This window comes from Scylla paramamosain, chromosome 47 (assembly GCF_035594125.1).
Source record: "Scylla paramamosain isolate STU-SP2022 chromosome 47, ASM3559412v1, whole genome shotgun sequence".
Taxonomy (NCBI): domain Eukaryota; kingdom Metazoa; phylum Arthropoda; class Malacostraca; order Decapoda; family Portunidae; genus Scylla; species Scylla paramamosain.
In genome coordinates, this window is record NC_087197.1 from 9,134,889 (window position 1) to 9,154,444 (window position 19,556).

The 19,556-nt window shown below is 38.3% G+C and overlaps 1 protein-coding gene across 3 annotated transcripts in view; it reads right to left on the reverse strand.

Annotated features, from left to right (window-relative positions):
- Window positions 1-953: 953 nt before the first annotated feature.
- The window catches only part of LOC135095093 (ribosome biogenesis protein SLX9 homolog), a 76,021-nt gene continuing 57,418 nt past the window's right edge, over window positions 954-19,556 (reverse strand). For all 3 annotated transcript variants that reach the window (XM_063995798.1, XM_063995797.1, XM_063995796.1), the window contains exons 4-5: window positions 16,071-16,272; window positions 954-1,123 (exon numbers count right to left, since the gene is read on the reverse strand). In XM_063995798.1, the coding sequence (XP_063851868.1) occupies window positions 1,009-1,123; window positions 16,071-16,272 (317 nt within the window). In that variant the 3' untranslated portion in view covers window positions 954-1,008. The remainder of the gene's footprint in view (window positions 1,124-16,070; window positions 16,273-19,556) is intronic.

Here is a 19,556-nt window from a genome sequence, read left to right on the forward strand (position 1 = left end):
GGATGACTCTTAGCGTTTTGGTACGTACGGAAGTACCTCAAAAACACTCAAAACACAAAAAAATGCATTTCATGCTTTTTATCGTTTAGGCGCCTGGCACTTTCATAAAGTCTCAAAAGACACTTTTTTATAAATCTCGTTTTCTTTCCCAATAAATAGTGCTTTGCATGTATTTTGGCGTTATGGCTCCTAAAAATGTGAAATACATTAAAATGCACGTTTTTGGTCGTCTTTTTTTTTTTTTTAATATACAGTGCTATTCATGTGGTTTAGGTTTTAGGTATCTAAAAAGAAAAAAAAAAACACTCAAAAAACACGTTTCTGCTAATGGCTTTTCCTTTGCCTTGATAAGATATTTTCCATGCAGTTATGCGTTTTTATACGTAAGCATCTCAAAAATACTCAAAATACTTCTATTTGGTAATGTTCTGTTACTCTATAAGGAGTGGTATTAACGCGTTTTCTTATTTTGGTACCCAAGGAAACACTCATAATACATGTTTCTTCTAATGTGTACTTATAATCATCTTATAAGCATTGTCAATGTTGGCCCCAGCAACCAGCAAGACTGGGACTTATTAATATTGTTGGTACAGGGTAGCAAGTGACAGAGCAACAAGTATGATCCCCAAGGCAGGATGATAGCGACTTACAAGTGGACAGAGAACAAAGCTCTTCTGTACACATATACATCATTGACTTTTTTATAGTCTATGCTGGGAAATACAGAGGAAGTTTTATATATAGTTGCACCACAATTTTTGTTATATTCCAGACTGTCATTAAATATGTAGTTCTGCCACCAGTTATGAATTATGGGACACCTCAGTCTGGTACTGTATTAGTAAAACAGGAAAAGTCTCTATGATATAAATAGTACAAACTGGCACTGAATAATAACTGTTATGTCTCTTTCAACAAAAAATAACAGGATAATTTCCACATGACTAATATTAATATTATAGATTTTATTACATGTCTGAAAAATACAAATCACAGGGCAATAGCTTAATCCTCTTCATACAAAACTCTGTTCTCAAGTGCGAGTGCCACTGCCCTAAATGGATCCTTGATGAAATGAGGGTCTTCGTGGATAGAGGTGAACATCTGGATGTCTGCCAAGCTGGGGTGTGGAAAAAAAAAGATGAATATTTAACATTTGTGTATTTCCTAAAACAAAAGGAAATGCATAGCTTGCACAATAACTGAAAGATAAAATCATCATGTACTACATCATCTATCCTACTGTACAATGGTACCATGCTCCCATGGGGCTGATAGGTCCTCTAGCACACGGGTTTAAATCTAGACATTAGAAAGATTAAGAAGAGCATCCATGTGGGATAATGGTTCCCATATGCTAAAACCAAAGTCCACTGTTAGGATGTAAAACTGAAGAAGAAAAAGGAAAGAGAGAGAGAGAGAGAGAGAGAGAGAGAGAGAGAGAGAGAGAGAGAGAGAGAGAGAGAGAGAGAGAGAGAGAGAGAGAGAGAGAGAGAGAGAGAGAGAGAGAGAGAGAGAGAGAGAGAGAGAGAGAGAGAGAGAGAGAGAGAGAGAGAGAGAGAGAGAGAGAGAGAGAGAGAGTCCATCCAGGTAATTAGAAGTCTACTTCATTTTAAACTCACTTTTCACATTAAGATAATTTTGAAGCTGTAAATGCCATTATAACAACTGAAAGTCTGACAGAAGGTTGAATGTTAGGAGCAACTATGTCTGTCACAACTAGTAATGTAATACTGCACTGTAAGTTCTATACTGTACCCCACATAAACTGGCTAAAGTAAAAGGAAGGGTATAGCTATGCAGTGGCTGGTGACTGTTTGACGGTGCCCACTGACTGGCTTTGTCATCTATCACATCAGCCAAATCTTCATCAGGGTCATCTATAAAGTCATGGGCTGTCTGTAGAGTCCATTGTAAGCACTAAGTAATCATACACCCAGTAAGTGCACCTGGTCACAAAGCTGATAAGCTCTCATCTGCATGCTGCAGTGCATACTTATGAAAAGCTGCAAGGTTTTATTTCACAGAGAATAGCTAGCTATCCCCCTCAGCCCTCCCCCACCCATTGCAGTGATGTCATGAGTGGCTAACTCCTGATTGGCTACTGCCTGCCTTCCCCCCCCTCTCTCTCTCTCTCTCTCTCTCTCTCTCTCTCTCTCTCTCTGAGTCATCATAATCCTACTATTGTCTGTTACAGTGATTCTCTCTCTCTCTCTCTCTCTCTCTCTCTCTCTCTCTCTCTCTCTCTCTCTCTCTCTCTGAGTCATCATAATGCTACTATTGTCTGTTACAGTGATTCTCTCTCTCTCTCTCTCTCTCTCTCTCTCTCTCTCTCTCTCTCTCTCTCTGAGTCATCATAATGCTACTATTGTCTGTTACAGTGATTCTCTCTCTCTCTCTCTCTCTCTCTCTCTCTCTCTCTCTCTCTCTCTCTCTCTCTCTCTCTCTCTCTCTCTCTCTCTCTCTCTCTCTCTCTCTCTCTCTCTCTCTCTCTCTGAGTCATCATAATGCTACTATTGTCTGTTACAATGATTCTCTCTCTCTCTCTCTCTCTCTCTCTCTCTCTCTCTCTCTCTCTCTCTCTCTCTCTCTCTCTCTCTCTCTCTCTCTCTCTCTCTCCTGGTTTCATGGGTAGCATGCATACAGAGCTTTGGTGATGAACTTGTCAATTATGATCTTTAACTCAAATGTCCATGGGTGGGGGTGGCTGGATAGGTTGTGGAGTGGAGGGTGGAAGTCCATTGCCATGGCAACTCTTACCTGAAATCACTTCCAATGTAGCCACTCACTCACCCAACCTCTCAGATCATAGTAACAGACAAGAGTGGGATTACCATGTCTGTCTGTCTCTCTCTCTCTCTCTCTCTCTCTCTCTCTCTCTCTCTCTCTCTCTCTCTCTCTCTCTCTCTCTCTCTCTCTCTCTCTCTCTCTCTCTCTCTCTCAAGAGAGAGAGAGAGAGAGAGAGAGGGACAAGGTAATCCCACTCTTGTCTGTTACTATGATCTGAGAGGTTGGGTGAGTGAGTGGCAACATTCAAGAGAGAGAGAGAGAGAGAGAGAGAGAGAGAGAGAGAGAGAGAGAGAGAGAGAGAGAGAGAGAGAGAGAGAGAGAGAGAGAGAGAGAGAGAGAGAGAGAGAGAGAGAGAGAGAGAGAGAGAGAGAGAGAGAGAGAGAGAGAGAGAGAGAGAGAGAGAGAGAGAGAGAGAGAGAGAGAGAGAGAGAGAGAGAGAGAGAGAGAGAGAGAGAGAGAGAGAGAGAGAGAGAGAGAACTTTACTAGCTTTTGAAAATATTAAGCCTCCTGTCTCTGGAATGCTCCATATAATTGCCTTGCATATCAGTTGAAATTAGCATGATTTTAGACAGAGTTTTTAATTTCATGTATCATGTCAACACAAGATTGAACCAAGCTACTGGACTTAATGTATTTGATGCCTTATAAGACATGCCTTTTATCCAAAAATAAGTCTCAGAAAGTGAGCCTGTGTCTTATAAAACCAAGGTTCAGCTTTGGGGAAGTGGTTAGTGGTAAGTCTATGGCAACTTCTCATCCCATAATGCCTGTCAAGTGACGGAGACCATCAAGCACCATCAGTGGCCCTTAAATCAAATGCTAAATATCTTCACACACGTAAATAAAGTGATGATCGCTTCTACACCACAAAAACAACTCTTTTTTTTGCAAGGTAACAATGTATAACAGGTCGTACTTACTGATAATTAACATAAAATAACACCAGTTGCGAAAAAATTAAGTGACGATGTCTACACTGAATGTCCCAAAACAAATTTGGAGTCGGTTACACACCAAACCTGGTGACATACGCAAGATTCACTGTGTTCTTTAGTATGATGCCATTATTCCTTGAGGTAGGACATGAATAGAATAAATTTATTTTTCACGGATTCGATTTTGAATAAAAAAACTACAATCACACTAAATTTCACGATTAGTAGAACAAATTTATTTTCACTTTCTAGTTTTAGAAATGTACTGAATATTTCAAATAAAAATACGTTCTAGAGAATAAGGTAAACCTATTTCCACACATCCTTGTGCCTTGAAAATATACTAAAATATTACAACTAGAATTACATGTAAAATGATCATAAAAACATATGATGTACAAACAAACTTAATTAACCCTCTGGATTCTGACAATATTACTGCCTATGCCATATTTGTTTACATCTCACAGCAGGATTGGTCTAAGGACCAGTGTTGGTAGGTCTTAGCAAATATTAATGTTTTTAAATGTAAAATATTGCAATCTAATAAAGATCTGAGTGCACATTAGAGGGCTTCAAATGTCAGAAGAAAACATTCATTTCATAATTTTTTTTTTCAATGCCTGCCCAAAGTGAGGTGCGTCTTATAAGCCCACATGTCTTAAAAGCTGTCAAATACAGTACTTAGCACTCATATTATGTCTTTTAAGTTTTATCATGAGATGATGCAGGAGAGAGAGTAGAACACACACACAAACACTGATCACACTCCCTGATTGTGCGACACACACCCTGTTATTACACTTACAAGCCATATGTTCTTATATATTTATATAAAATATTGTAATACTAGAAATATATACCAAAACATACACACACACACACACACACACACACACACACACACACATACACACACACACACACACACACACTCTTGGACCCTCTTAGCAAACGGACATACAACAGGAGCTCCTGGACGACAGGGATACTACCTAGTTGTTGTGCTGGTTGAAAGTTTCATGACGCATTGTTGTCCAAGTTAAATTTTATAAGAAATTTGAAAGGAAAGGAAATAATTCAAAGGAGATGGGAAACTATACTTTTTGGCGTCTGTAACAAGAGCTGAAAGGTTTGTTTATGGCGGACAGCTGATCATGGCGGCCAGTAGGACACCCACAGGAGAAAACGGGAGAAGGTAAGAGACCTAGAAATAAGAAATGGGAGGTTGGAACAAGAAAACAAGTCACTATGAAAGGAATTTGAAAGTGAAGAGAAACTGCTGCAGAAAGAGATATATGATAAGGAAAACCAAATTAAAATGCTGGAAATGAAAATGGGAATGATGGATAAAACAATGAAGGCTAGAGAAATACAAAATGAATATGCTGGAGGAAAGGATGAAAAAGATTGAAGTCCAAGACAAAAACAGGGATAAGCAAATTAAGGAAAGCCAAGAACAAGTTAAGAAAATGGCAGAAAGATCCATAAATAAGTGTGAGGAGTTGGAGAAAAGTGTTATACAGTAGTAGTGAAGGACCAGAGGAGTAAAGAAGGCTTAACAAAAGAGGTTATAAAGGTAATAAAGGAAAAGGAAAACCTGGTAAGAGACACTGTAGATAAAAAGAAGAGCGTAATGATCTTTGGCCTGGAAGAAAGTGAGATAAAAAATTAGTATAAAAGAGAAGCAGAACAAAGAAAAACAGCTTGATTAGTACTGAGTGTGATAAACAAAGGGGATACAAAGCTGGAAGATGAAATAGAGGAGGTGTACAGGATTGGTAAATATGATCAAGGAAAAAGTAGACCATTGAAAGTCAAACTAAAATCCCAAACAGCAGCTGAAGACACATTGGCAAATGGGTGGAAGCTAGCCAGAAGTAATGAGTTTAAACAAGTCTGGATTAGAAGAGAAATGAATAAGGAGGAAAGGAAGAAACATAATGAATTGAGAAGTGAAGCAAAAGAAAGGAATGAACAGAGAACACAAGAGGAAAAAGAACTTTTTTTCTGGAGAGTAATGGACCTAAGGTTGAGGAAGTGCTACATGCAAAGAGTGAAGGGTGCAGAGGCACAGCTGAAAGAGAGGGAGGGACATGGACAGTGGCATACACTAATGTGGATGGTTTAGTTTCAGTGATGGATGAAGTAAATGAATTTATAAAAGTAAATGAACCAGACATCATGGCAATGGTAGAAACTAAACTAAGAGATTCAGAGGCACCAAATTTAGGAGGGGGGGGAAGTACAATATGTGGATAAGAAACAGATGTGGAAAAGGAGGAGGTGGAGTGATGATGCTTGTTAAAAAGAGTATCAGGGTAGAGAGTGTGGAAAAGACAGAAGGCTTGGTGGAAGGCCTAAACTTACAACTAATAAATGGAAGAGGAGTACGATGTCACAGTGGTGTATGTCCCACCAAAAAAAAAAAAAAAAAAAAAAAAAAAAAAAAAAAAAAAAAAAGACCTGGAATAGACAAGAGCATGAACAGTTGCTGAGTGAGACAAAAGAATGGCTTGTAAAGAAAATTAAAGGAAACAACAAAATTGTTATAATGGGAGATTTTAACTGTAAAGAGATAAATTGAGAGGAGTGGAACACAAGAGGAGGAGAAGACTCATGGGGAGATAAGGTTCTGAAATTGGCAATGAACAATATTATGACACAGTGGGTTGAGGAAAACACTAGATACAGAGGAGGAGAGGAGCCATCAAGACTTGATTTGGTATTATCAAAAGAAACAGATATTATAGAAGACATGAACTATAGTTGTCCACTAGGAAAAAGCAACCATGTCATGATAAGGTTTTGTATTAAAGAAAAAGAGAGGAAAGTAGATGTAAAGATTATAAAAGTGAAAGATTTAATTATGGTAAGTCAAATTTTGAACAAATGAGGAGATACTTTGGTGAAGTGGACTGGAGTACACTTATCAGAGAAAGTAATGTGCAAAAGAAGTGGGAAGCTTTCATCATTATTTATGAAGAGGGAGTGAAAAGATATGTACCAAAAGTAGAGACAAAGAGAAGATATAACAATGACTGGTATAACAGAAGATATGAAATAGCTAGGGAGGAGAGGGAAATGGCATGGAATAGATGGCGGAGGAAAAATACGCAGTAGCTATGGAAAAACTACACAACTACAAGAAATGAATATGTAAGGGTTATTAGACAAGAAAGAAAAAATTATGAGAAAAATGTTATGGACAGATATGTGAATAGCAAAATGAAAAATAGGGAAGGAATAAGCAGATTGAAGGTGAATAGTCAAATGTGTGAGGATCCGGCTGAATTGGCAGAGATAATGAACAGGAGTTTTCAATCAATATTCACAAAAGAGAAAACATTTGTGTGGCAGAGTGAGATGAGTAAAGAAATGGGTCTGGGAGAAATCCAAATGACTGAAGAGGATGTCCAGAAACAGATGGAGGGAGTAGACATTAGGAAGGCCCCTGGACCTGATGAAGTGTCAGGATGGATACTAAAAGAGTGCAATCAGCAGTTAACATGGGTAATACATAATATTATTGAAAGCTCCCTAACTGAAAGCAGAGTCCCAACTGAATGGAAGAGAGCCAACATAGTGCCAATCTACAAAGGTCGTAGTAAAGAGAAGCCCTTAAACTACAGACCTGTGTCTCTAACAAGTGTGGTGTGCAAAATGTGTGAAAGATTGGAGAAGGATAAATGGATGCAGTACCTAGAAGGAAATGAAGTGATAATAAAGTAACAATTTGGATTTAGGAGAGGGGAGATTATGTGTTACAAACTTAGTGAGTTTTTATTCTAGAGTGGTGGATGTAATGCAAGAAAGAGATGGATGGGCTGATTGTGTTTATTTAGACCTGAAGAAGGCCTTTGATGAAGTGCCACACAGGAAATTGTTGTGGAAGTTGAAGCATAATGGTGGGCTAAGGGGGGGCCTGCTGAGATGGATGGAAAATTTCTTGACAAACAGAGAAATGAGAACAGTGGTAAAAGATAAAAAATCATCATGGAGGGAAGTCATAAGTGGAGTACCCCAAGGCTCAGTACTTGCACCAATTATGTTTGCAGTCTATATAAATGATATGACGGAGAGTGTGAACAGCTACATGACCCTTTTTGCGGATGATGCAAAGTTGCTGAGGTTGAGAGTGCAGAGGACTGTGGAACATTACAAGAAGGCCTGAACATGATATCAGAGTGGAGTTATAGATGGGAAATAGAATTTAATTTAAAGAAGTGTAAGATAACAGAATTTGGAAAAAGTACAAGAAGAGTAAAAGGAAATTGTGTTGAATGGTGTAAGGTTGAGTGGAGTAGAAGAGGAAAAGGATCTCGGTGTTACAGTGACTGGGAACCTGAGCCTGGAGAGACACATTAGCAAAATTACAGGAGAAACCTATAACTTGTTGAGAAGAATAAGGCAGGCCTTTGCATATATGGATGAAGAGATGGTCAGGAAGATGATCGTGTCGCTAAGACCTAGACTGGAATATGCAGCAGTAGTGTGGTTGCAATACAAGAAAAAGGATATAAGGAAGTTGGAGAGAGTTCAGAGAGCAGCTACGAAGGTGGTACCAAGTATCAGGGACTTGTCATATGAAGAGAGACTGGAAAGGCTACATCTACCAACGTTGGAAAAGAGGAGAGAAAGGGGAGACTTGATTGCGATATATAAAGCATATGAGGGAGTAGAGGAGGTGGACCGGAGCGACTTAATGGTCTGGGATACACGGGACACTAAAGGACATGGGAAGAGGCTGAAGAGGAGTGCTTGTAGAAAAGACATAAAAAAGTATAGTTTCCCATTTATAAGTATTGATGTATGGAACAGTCTGGATGAGGAGATAGTAAATGCAGAAAGTATACATGGATTCAAGGATAAGTTGGATATTAAAAGATATGGAGATGGGACAGCACGAGCATAGCTCTTTTCCCATAAAGCACAACTAGGTAAATACAACTAGGTAAATACACACACACAAAATAAATAAATAAATAATAATAATACACAGGGAAATTAATCATACAGCTGGCAAGGAGGTGGCCATCAGCAGTGACCTCACTGATCACTGATTTTCATCTGCTGTCATATTGCTTCACAAGCGATCAGAAGAAAAGTATAAAATATCATAGATTAGACTGATTTTTTTGCAGATTGTTTTTACATGGTCATTCCTTATTAAATTTTGATTAACATAGTAAGAATAATTTCCTAAAACTCTCTCTTGTTTAGAAATTTGTTTTATTTGGGAAAAATCAACTAGGGTGGGTCATTTTTTACCCAAGCTGCAGATAATAGTTAAGTGGATGTCTGTTTTCTTTGAAGTCTTCCTTGGTCTTCAAGGAGATACTTTAATCTGTGGGATTATGATCAGCAGCAGTCCCCTAGCAACCGTCCCATTATTAGTATCAAGGCCATCTTCACCTTCAATTCCACTAAAGTCTAATACACTCCTTCCTGTCGGCATCCCATTGTCCACCATGATCAACTGATGACTGTGAACAAAGTTTTCAGCTGACACCCCTTACTGATGCCAAAAAGTAAAGTTTACCACCTCTGCTTCAATCTTCCTTTCTTTCCAGTTTTTACAGAACCTCAGGCACAAAAACTAGGTAATAACCTTGTCTTTCAGGAGTTCTCGTTGCACATCCATCTGCCAAGATTGTTCAATCCTGGATACAATATATGATAATAAGTGGAACACTGGTTCTAGAACTTAATTCGTTCCTGAATACTGTTCGAAACCTGAAATGTTCGGAAACCAAAACTAGGTATATTTCCCATAGGAATCAATGTAAAATCCATTCCCAGACACCAGTCTACCCTGTCTTAGTAGCTGCTTCACATCTCCAGCTCACAAATTATTTATCCAGAAAGGATGTATTGAATTAACTTAGTGACACATAACTCATCAGGAGACTGTTTAGACTGTGCAGGTATTCTCTTTGTCACTGATCTAGTGAGAGAAACCTTACAGAGGGACATGGAGAGGAGCAACCCACTTACTGCCAAAATTAAGGTGATCATAACATTTACACATCTTGCTGCTGGGGAAAGCTACAAGAAAATGCAGTAGTGATGGTGCTGGGGATTGTCGATAGAGCCACAGGTGGCACAGGATTACTCCTGAGCACCAAAAACTGTTTTTTTTACATCAAGGCTTTTCAATGGGATCACATTTACCTCATTTCATAGATTGAATTACTGTCTTACACTATATCTCTCCTCCAAATATATAAAAATGAAGTAAATATTTATAGAAACTAGAAATTAGTAATAAATGGCATCTTTTGCTATGTTATATTTGAAATCAAGTAGCTTTATTCTAGAACTGAATTATGGTACCACAACCAAAGCAATAATGAGTTAAAAACTTTGTCCAAAAACCGCTTTGTTTGAAAAGGGAGGCGTCCAGTAACCGTGGTTCTACTGTAAACCTCTTTGCACTTGAATGTGTGTGTGTGTTATTACCTAGTTGCATTGTACAGGGCATAAGCCAAAGCTCATTTTGTCCTGTCTCCAAAACCATATTTATCCAGTTTCTCTTTAAGCATATGTACACTGTTAGCCACAACTACCTCTTTCTTCAGATCATTCCAGATTTCAATAATTCTATACAGGAAACTGTATTTCTCAATGTTGCTTGAACATCCATTCCTTTATTTTCTTCCCATGTCCCCACATCCATCTCTCACCCTCCTCCATCTGTAGTACAAAGCCATTTCTGTAAATTTTTTCCATATTGTTTATTAATTGGGTCCCCTCTTTCTCTTCTCTCTTGTAGTGTTGGTAATTCAATCTCTTTAAGTCTTTCTTCATAGCTTAAATCTTTCAATTCTGGTAACATCTTTGTCACTATCCTCACTATTCTTTCCAATTTCCATATATCTTTTTTTTCCAATTGGAGCCCAAACTACTGCAGCTTATTCCAATTTAGGACATATCATGCTTGTTATAATTTTCTTCATCATTTCTTTATCTTAACAGTTAACACTACCATAATGCTTCTTAAAAAAAACTATCTAGAGCTGAATATCCCATTTATGTGCCTCTCAGGTGATAATGTGTCCTGGATCATTACTCTCAAATAATTTTCTTCATTACTTTTTGTTATTATTTCTCTTCCCATTTTGTAATTCCATGAAGGTCTCTTTTTACTTTTTTCTATTTCCAACACAGCATTTTCTGGCATTAAATTAGTTTCCATCTTGGGCTCCATGCATGTATTTTGTCAATATCCCTTTATGATTCATTGCAGTCATTTTCATCCTTTATTATTTTCATTATTTTTGCATCACCAGTAAAAAGGTTTATATAACTATTTAGATCTTCTATCATATCATTTACATATATCTGAAACATAATAGGTGCCAACACAGATTCTTGTGATACCCCACCTGTCACTTCATGCCAAACTGAATTACTGTCTGATTACTGTTCTCATTTCCCTCCCTTGTAAATAATCATCCACCCATCTCAATGTTGCTCCCTTTAGTCCTCCTCCATTCTCTAGCTTCCACATGGGGCTTTTGTGGAGAACTTTATTGAATGCCCTTTTGAGATCCAGGTATACCGCATCAACCTATCCACCACCCATCTCTTGCACTCCATCTATTACTCTCGTATAAAAGCTCAGTAGATTTGTGACACAGGATCTCCCTTTCCCGAATCCAAATTGCTTTTCTGTAATTATTTTTTCATCTAAATACTGTACCCATTTATCTTTAATTACTATTTCACAAAGCTTGCTTACAATACTTGTTAGTGACACTGGTCTGTAATTTAATGGTTTCATTTTACTTCCTCCTTTGCATATTGGGACTATTTTAGCTCTTTTCCACTCCCTTTGTACTCTTCCTTCTTTCAACGAGTTGTTGATTATATCCCATATGGATTCCTTTTTGTTCTCTGCATTCTTTTAATATCCATCCATTTACCTGATCTGGTCCCATAGCTTTTCTAACATCCAGCTCCTCCAGCAGTTTCTTGATTTCTTGTCTCTTTACTTGTATCTCCTGTATTCCCTTAATCTGTGATATCATTTTCAGTTCTAGCTGCATAATTTTACATCTATTGGTCTCCCATGCATTAGTTTTTGGTGATATGTACATCACAATAACTTTCCTTCTTCACTTCCTTTCATCTTAATCACAACACTCAAAGTTTCCACCATTCCATCACCATATTCCACTTCCTCAACAACAATATCCTCTTTTACCCAAATCATCATTCCTCCTTCTCTCTTTCCTTTTCTGTCTCTCCTCTATGTGCTATATTCTTCCTTTGCAAATCTCAACTTTATTTCCTCTTTTAGTTTGGTTTCCACTAAACATACCATGCCTGGTTTATTGTTCTTTAGGTAGTCTTTAAGTTCCAGTAGGCTTGACACCAAGCCTATCTGTATACATAATTTTTAAGCTTCTGCTTGATCTTCCATGGCATCTTTGTGCCACCATTTCCTCACTTTCATGTCCACAACTTTCTAAGTGAATCTCCTCGCTTGTTCCTATGTTCTCTCCTCATGTTTTGACTGGGCATCTACTCTCAACTCTTTCAGTTTACTTCTCTCTTCTTTGTTCATGTTTTTTCTTATCCAGATTCCCCTCATTCCTTCTACTTTTGCCAATTTTCCTGTTCTTTTTAAGACATGTTCCACTGCTGTTTATGACATGAATCTTATTTTCATTGGTCTTGTTCAATTTTCATCATACTTTCCAATCCAGTAAACCTTTTCAGTTTGTTCAACTATCTCCTCTTGTTCCCCCACCACTTCTGCTATAATTTCCTTAACCCTTTTCACCTCTTTTCTCTCTCTAGCTATTTTCATAGGTAGGTTCTTCTTCCTGACCTCAAATACCACCACACACATCTTTCTCTGTTGCATGTCTCTCACAAGATTACTTTTTTCCTTTATTGTTTTAATCACTTCCTATCCATGTCCTTATTGTGTTCCCGTTGCTGTTGCCTTATTATCTCCTCCATATCCACCTCTTGTTATTGTTCTCTCTCTCTCTTCTTTCAAATTTCTGACTTCCTCTGTCACTAACTCTTACTTTCCCAACCTTATTCTCTATCTTGTAGAGGTTTCTTTAATTCCTCATTCTCTTCCTTGAGTTTCTTGATTTCTTCACAGTACTTCTTGTTTAAGTCCACTATTTTTGTCACCTCTTCTCTCAGTTCTTTAATTTCTTTTTCTCTTTCCATTTCCCTCTTCCTCATCTCTATTATATCACTAGATATCTTTTTAACATTATTACCACCCACCTCTCTCTCTCTTCCTTCAACGTCTTTATTATTGCTGCTAAGTTATTTATTCTTCTCGTATTTTCACACTTTCTTCTTCAATTTTCCTCATTTGTTTATTTGTATGAGCTACACTGAGGTCCTCTTCATTGAATCCTGCAAAAACATTTGCTGTGCCAGCTGCCATCTTCCCTGTTGGTATCACTCACAATGTTTACATTACACTCCCATTTCACCCTTTTGGCCACTTCCCAGTTTACATTTCACTTCCTCTGCATTCATACATCACTCAATTCCCTATTATGGAGACAGGAATCAAGCTCAGCCCCCTTGTACAAACAAAACCTAGGTAGATCCTTGAAGCTGCTGTGGATGTGTCCAATCAACTGGGCAGAACAGTGTGTGTGTGTGTGATTCACCTACAGTCGTCTGCTGGTCACCCAGCCAGCCGATCCCCTACGGAAAGAGCTCATAGCTCATAGTGACCGATCTCTGGGTAGGACTGTGTGTGTGTGTGTGTGTGTGTGTGTGTGTGTGTGTGTGTGTGTGTGTGTGTGTGTGTGTGTGTGTGTGTGTGTGTGTGTGTGTGTGTGTGTGTGTGTGCATTTACCTAGTTGTGGTTTATGGGAGGGGAGTAATTTCATGGTATCCCATCTCTATATCTATCTAGTTTAGTCTTAAAAGCACTGACAGTTTTGGCATTGACAACATCTTCACTGAGTTCATTCCATTTGTTCACACTTCTGTGAGGAAAACTATACTTCTTGATGTCTTTTCTACAGTTAACTATCTTCAACTTTTTATTGTGTCCCCTTGTACTCTGTGTGTCTAAATTTATAGAACCTTCTTTGTCCACATTTTCCATACTATTTATCATTCTATAGATGTTTATTAAATCTCTTCTCTCTCTCCTATTTCAAGAGTAGGAATTTCCAACATTCTTAATCTCTCTTCATAGGTTGATTTACTTAACTCTGGAACCATCTTAGTGACTGCTCTTTGTACTCTTTCTAATTTTATAATATTCCTCTTTGTATGAGGAGACCACACTACTGCTGCATATTCCAATCTTGATCTTATCATGAAAATCAACAACTTTTTTATTATTTCTTTATCCAAATATGACAATGCCATTCTCACTCTTTTTAACAAATTCATCATCTCTAGTAATTTTATCAATGTGTCTGTCCAGAGTCAAATTTTCAGTAACTGTTACTCCCAAATCCACTTCCTCTTTTGACTTCTTTAACTCCACACTTTCCATCTCATAATGATATTATATTCTTTTCTTACTCTTACCAAACTCCATTACTTTATATTTACTTAAATTGAATTCCATTTGCCAAGATTTACTCCATCTATTTATTTTATTTAAATCATCTTGCAGTATCATACAGTCATTTGCATTTTCTACCCTTCTCATCAGCTTAGCATCATCTGCAAGTAAGTTCATATAACTATATTTTTTTTTATTTATGTTGTTCACATACATTACAAACATTATCGGTCCAACACTGACCCCTGTGGGACACCACTAAATACTTTCAGCCAAGATGAATTTTGGTCTTGTATTACTGTTCTCATCTCTCTATCATCCAGATAATCTTCCATCCACTCCAATAGTCTTCCTCCAATTTTTCCATAATTTTTTATCTTCCATAGCAATCTTCAGTGTGGTACTTTGTCAAATGCCTTCTTCAAGTCTAAGTAGACACCATCCACCCATCCATCTCTTTCCTGCACAATATTGACTACCCTTGAATAAAAAGACAATAAGTTCATGGGGGGCATGATCTTCACCTATATCCAAATTGACAATTTACCAAAACTTTATCTCTTTCCAAGCATTCCATCCATCTTTCCTTTATTGTTCTTTCGCATAGTTTTCCTATAACACTGGTCAAGGACACTGGTCTATATATATATATATATATATATATATATATATATATATATATATATATATATATATATATATATATATATATATATATATATAGATATATAGATATATAGATATTTTGTGTGTGTGTGTGTGTGTGTGTGTGTGTGTGTGTGTGTTACATTGTATGTACTGTCCTGAATGGGTAAGAGAGAGAGAGAGAGAGAGAGAGAGAGAGAGAGAGAGAGAGAGAGAGAGAGAGAGAGAGAGAGAGAGAGAGAGAGAGAGAGAGAGAGAGAGAGAGAGAGAGAGAGAGAGAGAGAGAGAGAGAGAGAGAGAGAGAGAGAGAGAGAGAGAGAGAATGTGGGAGGGGCTTAGATGGAGGGGATAGGGAGTATGAGAAATGTAGAAACAAGGAGGGAGTGGGATCAGGAGCCAAATATGGAGTGGGACTGAGAAAAGTGTGGGTTCATTTACTTGCCATGATTTCTGGCCAATGATTTTTAGCTACCAAATTCCTTTAAGCTGACATGTTGCTTCAGCTAAAAATATGGCTAGGAAGGCTGCCTGAGTATGTTGTTGCTTACCAAATTCATGTGGGGGGCTTTACCACGCGATCTCAGGATAATTTACTGCATTTGTAATAGCGAAGTTAATGTCTCCTAGTGCTAAGTAGGAAAGAGTGAATGGAGTGAGTGGTGGCTGCCTTAGCCCCAGAGATGAGTGTATGTGAGTGTCAGTTGCATTGCAGGTAAACGTGATCCACTATGATATTATTCAGCTGTGCCTTTCCAAAGGCTATTTTTATATAATACTGTACTGAATTTTCTTCCATAGCTGGTTAAGCTCCATCTTCTCTAGTAGAGGAGATTGGTTAAGCATAAAAGCAATGGTTTTTGCTCTGCTACCAGCTGGAACACTAGATAGTGGTGATGCTGCTACCAGGTAGGTTTAAGGTTAGTAGCATTGTGGTAGAGTATTACAACTCCTATGATTAGAGATCTGTGTCCCCCTGCAAGTAAAAGTACTGCAACTTTAGAACCACTGACCTATGATTCCTTTTGTCAGGTTTGGAAAATACTGAGAAAACAGAATCATTGGTAATTTTTCACTAAAAACAATACTGAAAAAAATATGAAGAAGGTGCACTATTCCTGAAAGTTAAGAGCTTATAATTAGCTTGTAAATGCATAAGAAAGTAAACATATGAAAAGTATGTACGTACGTTTCTTTTTTTGCTGTTTTCTGCTTTGGGGTTCCATGAAGTGTTTTTAGGTCACACCTCTTGTTTTTACTTTTTGATGCCATAAGTTCCCCAAGTGAAGGTAGTGCATTAAGTAATGGATGCATGTCCCCAGTTATGACAGTCTTCTCACGTTTCTTGCGATTCTTTTCTGCTATCTGTCCAGCTCGGACAACATCAATTTCTGTAAGGAAACAGTCAATATAAGATCACTTAAAATTTTATGTAAACATCTCCAACCTTTCAAGAATTAAACAGCTCATGCAGTGAACCCACACAGCACCTGACTTCTGTTCTCTCTAAAATTTCTGATTGGGGTAGAGCAAACTTAGTATTATTCAGTGCCTCAAAAACTTAATTTTTACATCTATCAACTTAACAACCTTCCAGATAACAATACCCTCTTTTTCAGTGACACTCAACTGTCCCCCTCTTTTACATTAAACATCCCTGGTCTATCCTTTACTAATAATCTAAACTGAAAACCACATCTCATATTTAGCTAAAACATCTTCTATGAAGTTAAGAGTTCTGAGTTGTCTCCACCAGTTTTTCTCATACCCTCAACTTGCTAACTCTGTACATCCATGTATGAAGTACACTTCACATATGAGGGATTCAGTTACATAGTGACTTAATTGCCACATCTGACGAAAATTAGTTATTTATAGCACAGTCTTCCCCAACCCTGCCTCTATCTGGGGTGCTAAGGCAGACGTTAAACTCAGCTCCTAAAAGGGTCGAAACCCCTCTGTCAGCCGTATCAATGCTGTCACCCATACACTCTGAAGTTCACCTCACCAGCAACGTATGTGACACTGCCAGGAGACACAGGGATGAGCAGCCAATGGGAGGCAGGGAAGCTGTCTCGTAACTGTGCTGTGCCCCTCCACTGGCCAATGAGCAGCACATTATTCCCCTGATGTTACTGCCTCCTTCCTCCCTCACCACCCACCAGTAAGTCTCTCTCGCTCCTATATCACGCAGCAGCTTAACTTTTTTTTCTGTACTCAATGTTGGGTTACAAGAATGTGGCCAGTGGTATGAGTGATTCAGACGGAAGCCCTGATGACCCTCTCATTAATGTGTATACACACACACACACACACACACACACACACACACACACACACACACACACACACACACACACACACACACACATACACTGGCCAGCTGTTCAGATGCAGGTGTTAGAGCTCCTGAAGACACATGCTACTGGCTCTGGACAAAACAATGAGGCCTAGTAATGTATATGCAGGAGTGAGGGGTGGGTTACAGAGTGTCCTGTCCCTAAATTTAATACAAAAAGGAGTATTTTGAGGTTAAAAGAAATGGAAGGAAAGGAAAATCTAGGTGATGCCACTGGTCCTGATGTGTTTGTAAACAAACTGAGTGAGGAGGTGAGACAAAAGGCACATTTTACTGAAAGCCCTGTGGGCTAGGACAATTGGTGGAGACAAGTGGAGAAATGGATTTTTCAGGATACAGAGAAGAGAAAGGAAATATGAGGAGGATAATCAGTGTAGAGAAAGAAATAAGGTGCATGAGGGAACTGACCTCTGGCATTCTGGAAAAGCAGGACAAACTTATTATGGAAAACAAAGAACTGAGAAAGAAGTATAGTGAATGTGAGAGTTCTCTAAAGATAAACAATGAGATAAAAGAGGCAATAGAGGAGCTAAAGAAAGAAAATGGGATACTTAAGACTAAGTGTAATGGATATAAAATTACTCTGCAGGGCCTGCAAGAAAAGGTGGAAGATAGTGCTGGAAAAGTGGAAGGGGCAGTATGTGAAGCCAAACTGGAGGAACTGAGAAATAACTAAAAGAACATAAGGATGAAAAAGTTAGCTTCACAGAAATGGTTAAAAACAAATACAGGAAAAGACCAAGGACAGTAATTCAGGTAATTAAAGAAAAGGAGGTTTAGGTGAGAGACACAGTAAGAAGAAATGCATGGTCTTTTTACTGCAAGAGAAGAAAAACCCAGTTAAGTCTGTGAGAGAGAGGGAAGAGAAGAAGTTGGTTGTGGTCTAAGATGGGGAACAGGGACCGGAACGAGAAGTGGAAGAAGTATATAGAATTGGAAAATATAGTGAAGGAGGTAAAAGACAGTTAAAAGTGAGAATGAGACCCCAAGTTGCAGTAGAGGAGATCCTAGTGAGAACCAGGGAGCTGGCTGAAAGTTCAGAATACAAGAACATTTGGGTAAAAAGAGATATGAATTGGAAGAAAGGGAAAAAAGAGGGATCTGAGAAATGAAGCTAAGGAAAAAAATGAGAGAAGGACAGAGACCGAGTAGAGCAAATTTTATTGGTGGGTACTAGATATGAGACTGAAGAAGCGGTATATTCAGGAAAGAGAACAAGAAATGAAGGAACCATGGCAGCAGACAGAGAAATTACAAGTGGTGGGAGAAGTAGTACATTAAGAGTAATGCATACAAACGTAGACGGGTCACTTTCAGGTGTACTGGAAGTGAGAGATTACCTAAAGGAAAGGAGACCAGATGTGTTGTGCTTAACTGAGACAAAGTTAAAAGAGGAAGTCCACTTAAGCTTTAAGGAAGAGGGATATAATTATTGGAGGAGAGACAGAAAGGGAAAGGGAGGAGAAGGAGTACTGATAATGGTTCATGATGACATATATGTAGAAGTGCAATATGGAGATGGCATGGTGGAGGTCATAAGTATAACAATCAGGACCAGTGGGAGAGAAAGGAGGATACATATTAATGTATGTGCCACTGACTAATACATGGAGGCTGGAGGATCACAAGGAAATGTAAAAGAAATTGCTGAAGTGCCTAGACGACATGATAAGGAAGGACAGTAAAATACTACTAGTGGGAGACTTTAACTGCAAAAATGTAAGCTGGGAGATGGAAGTTAATGGAAATGCTGGACCATGGAGTGAAGAAATGCTACAGTTAGCTATGGTGAATACAATGGACCAATGGGTGGAGGAATTTACAAGATACAGAGGGGAGGAGGAAACATATATGCTAGACCTGGTATTCACAAAAAAAAAACACACACAAAAAAAAAACAGAGCCCTGTCCAACCACTGAATGCTTAAGCCCAATGGGAAAAAGTGACCATGTGTTATTAGAAGTGGTACTGCAAGATTGGGAGGTGCTACAATGTAAGGAGGCTTGTAAAAATGGGACACTAAATCACACAAAGACAAATTTTACAGAGTTAAGAAAATTCTGTGAAAGTATTGATTGGAAGGGACTTATGGAAGGCAGGACAGTGCAAAAGAAATATGAAATATTCCTGAAAAAGTACAATGAGGGTGTGCATAAGTATGTACCTGTGTATAAAGTAAGGAGCAAACATATTTGGTATAATGCCAGATGTGCAGATGCTAAGAAGAGAAAGGATATAGCTTGAAAGAAACTGAAGAAACAAAGAAATGAAAATAATAGAGAACAGTATAAGGAGGGAAGGAACGAGTATGTTAG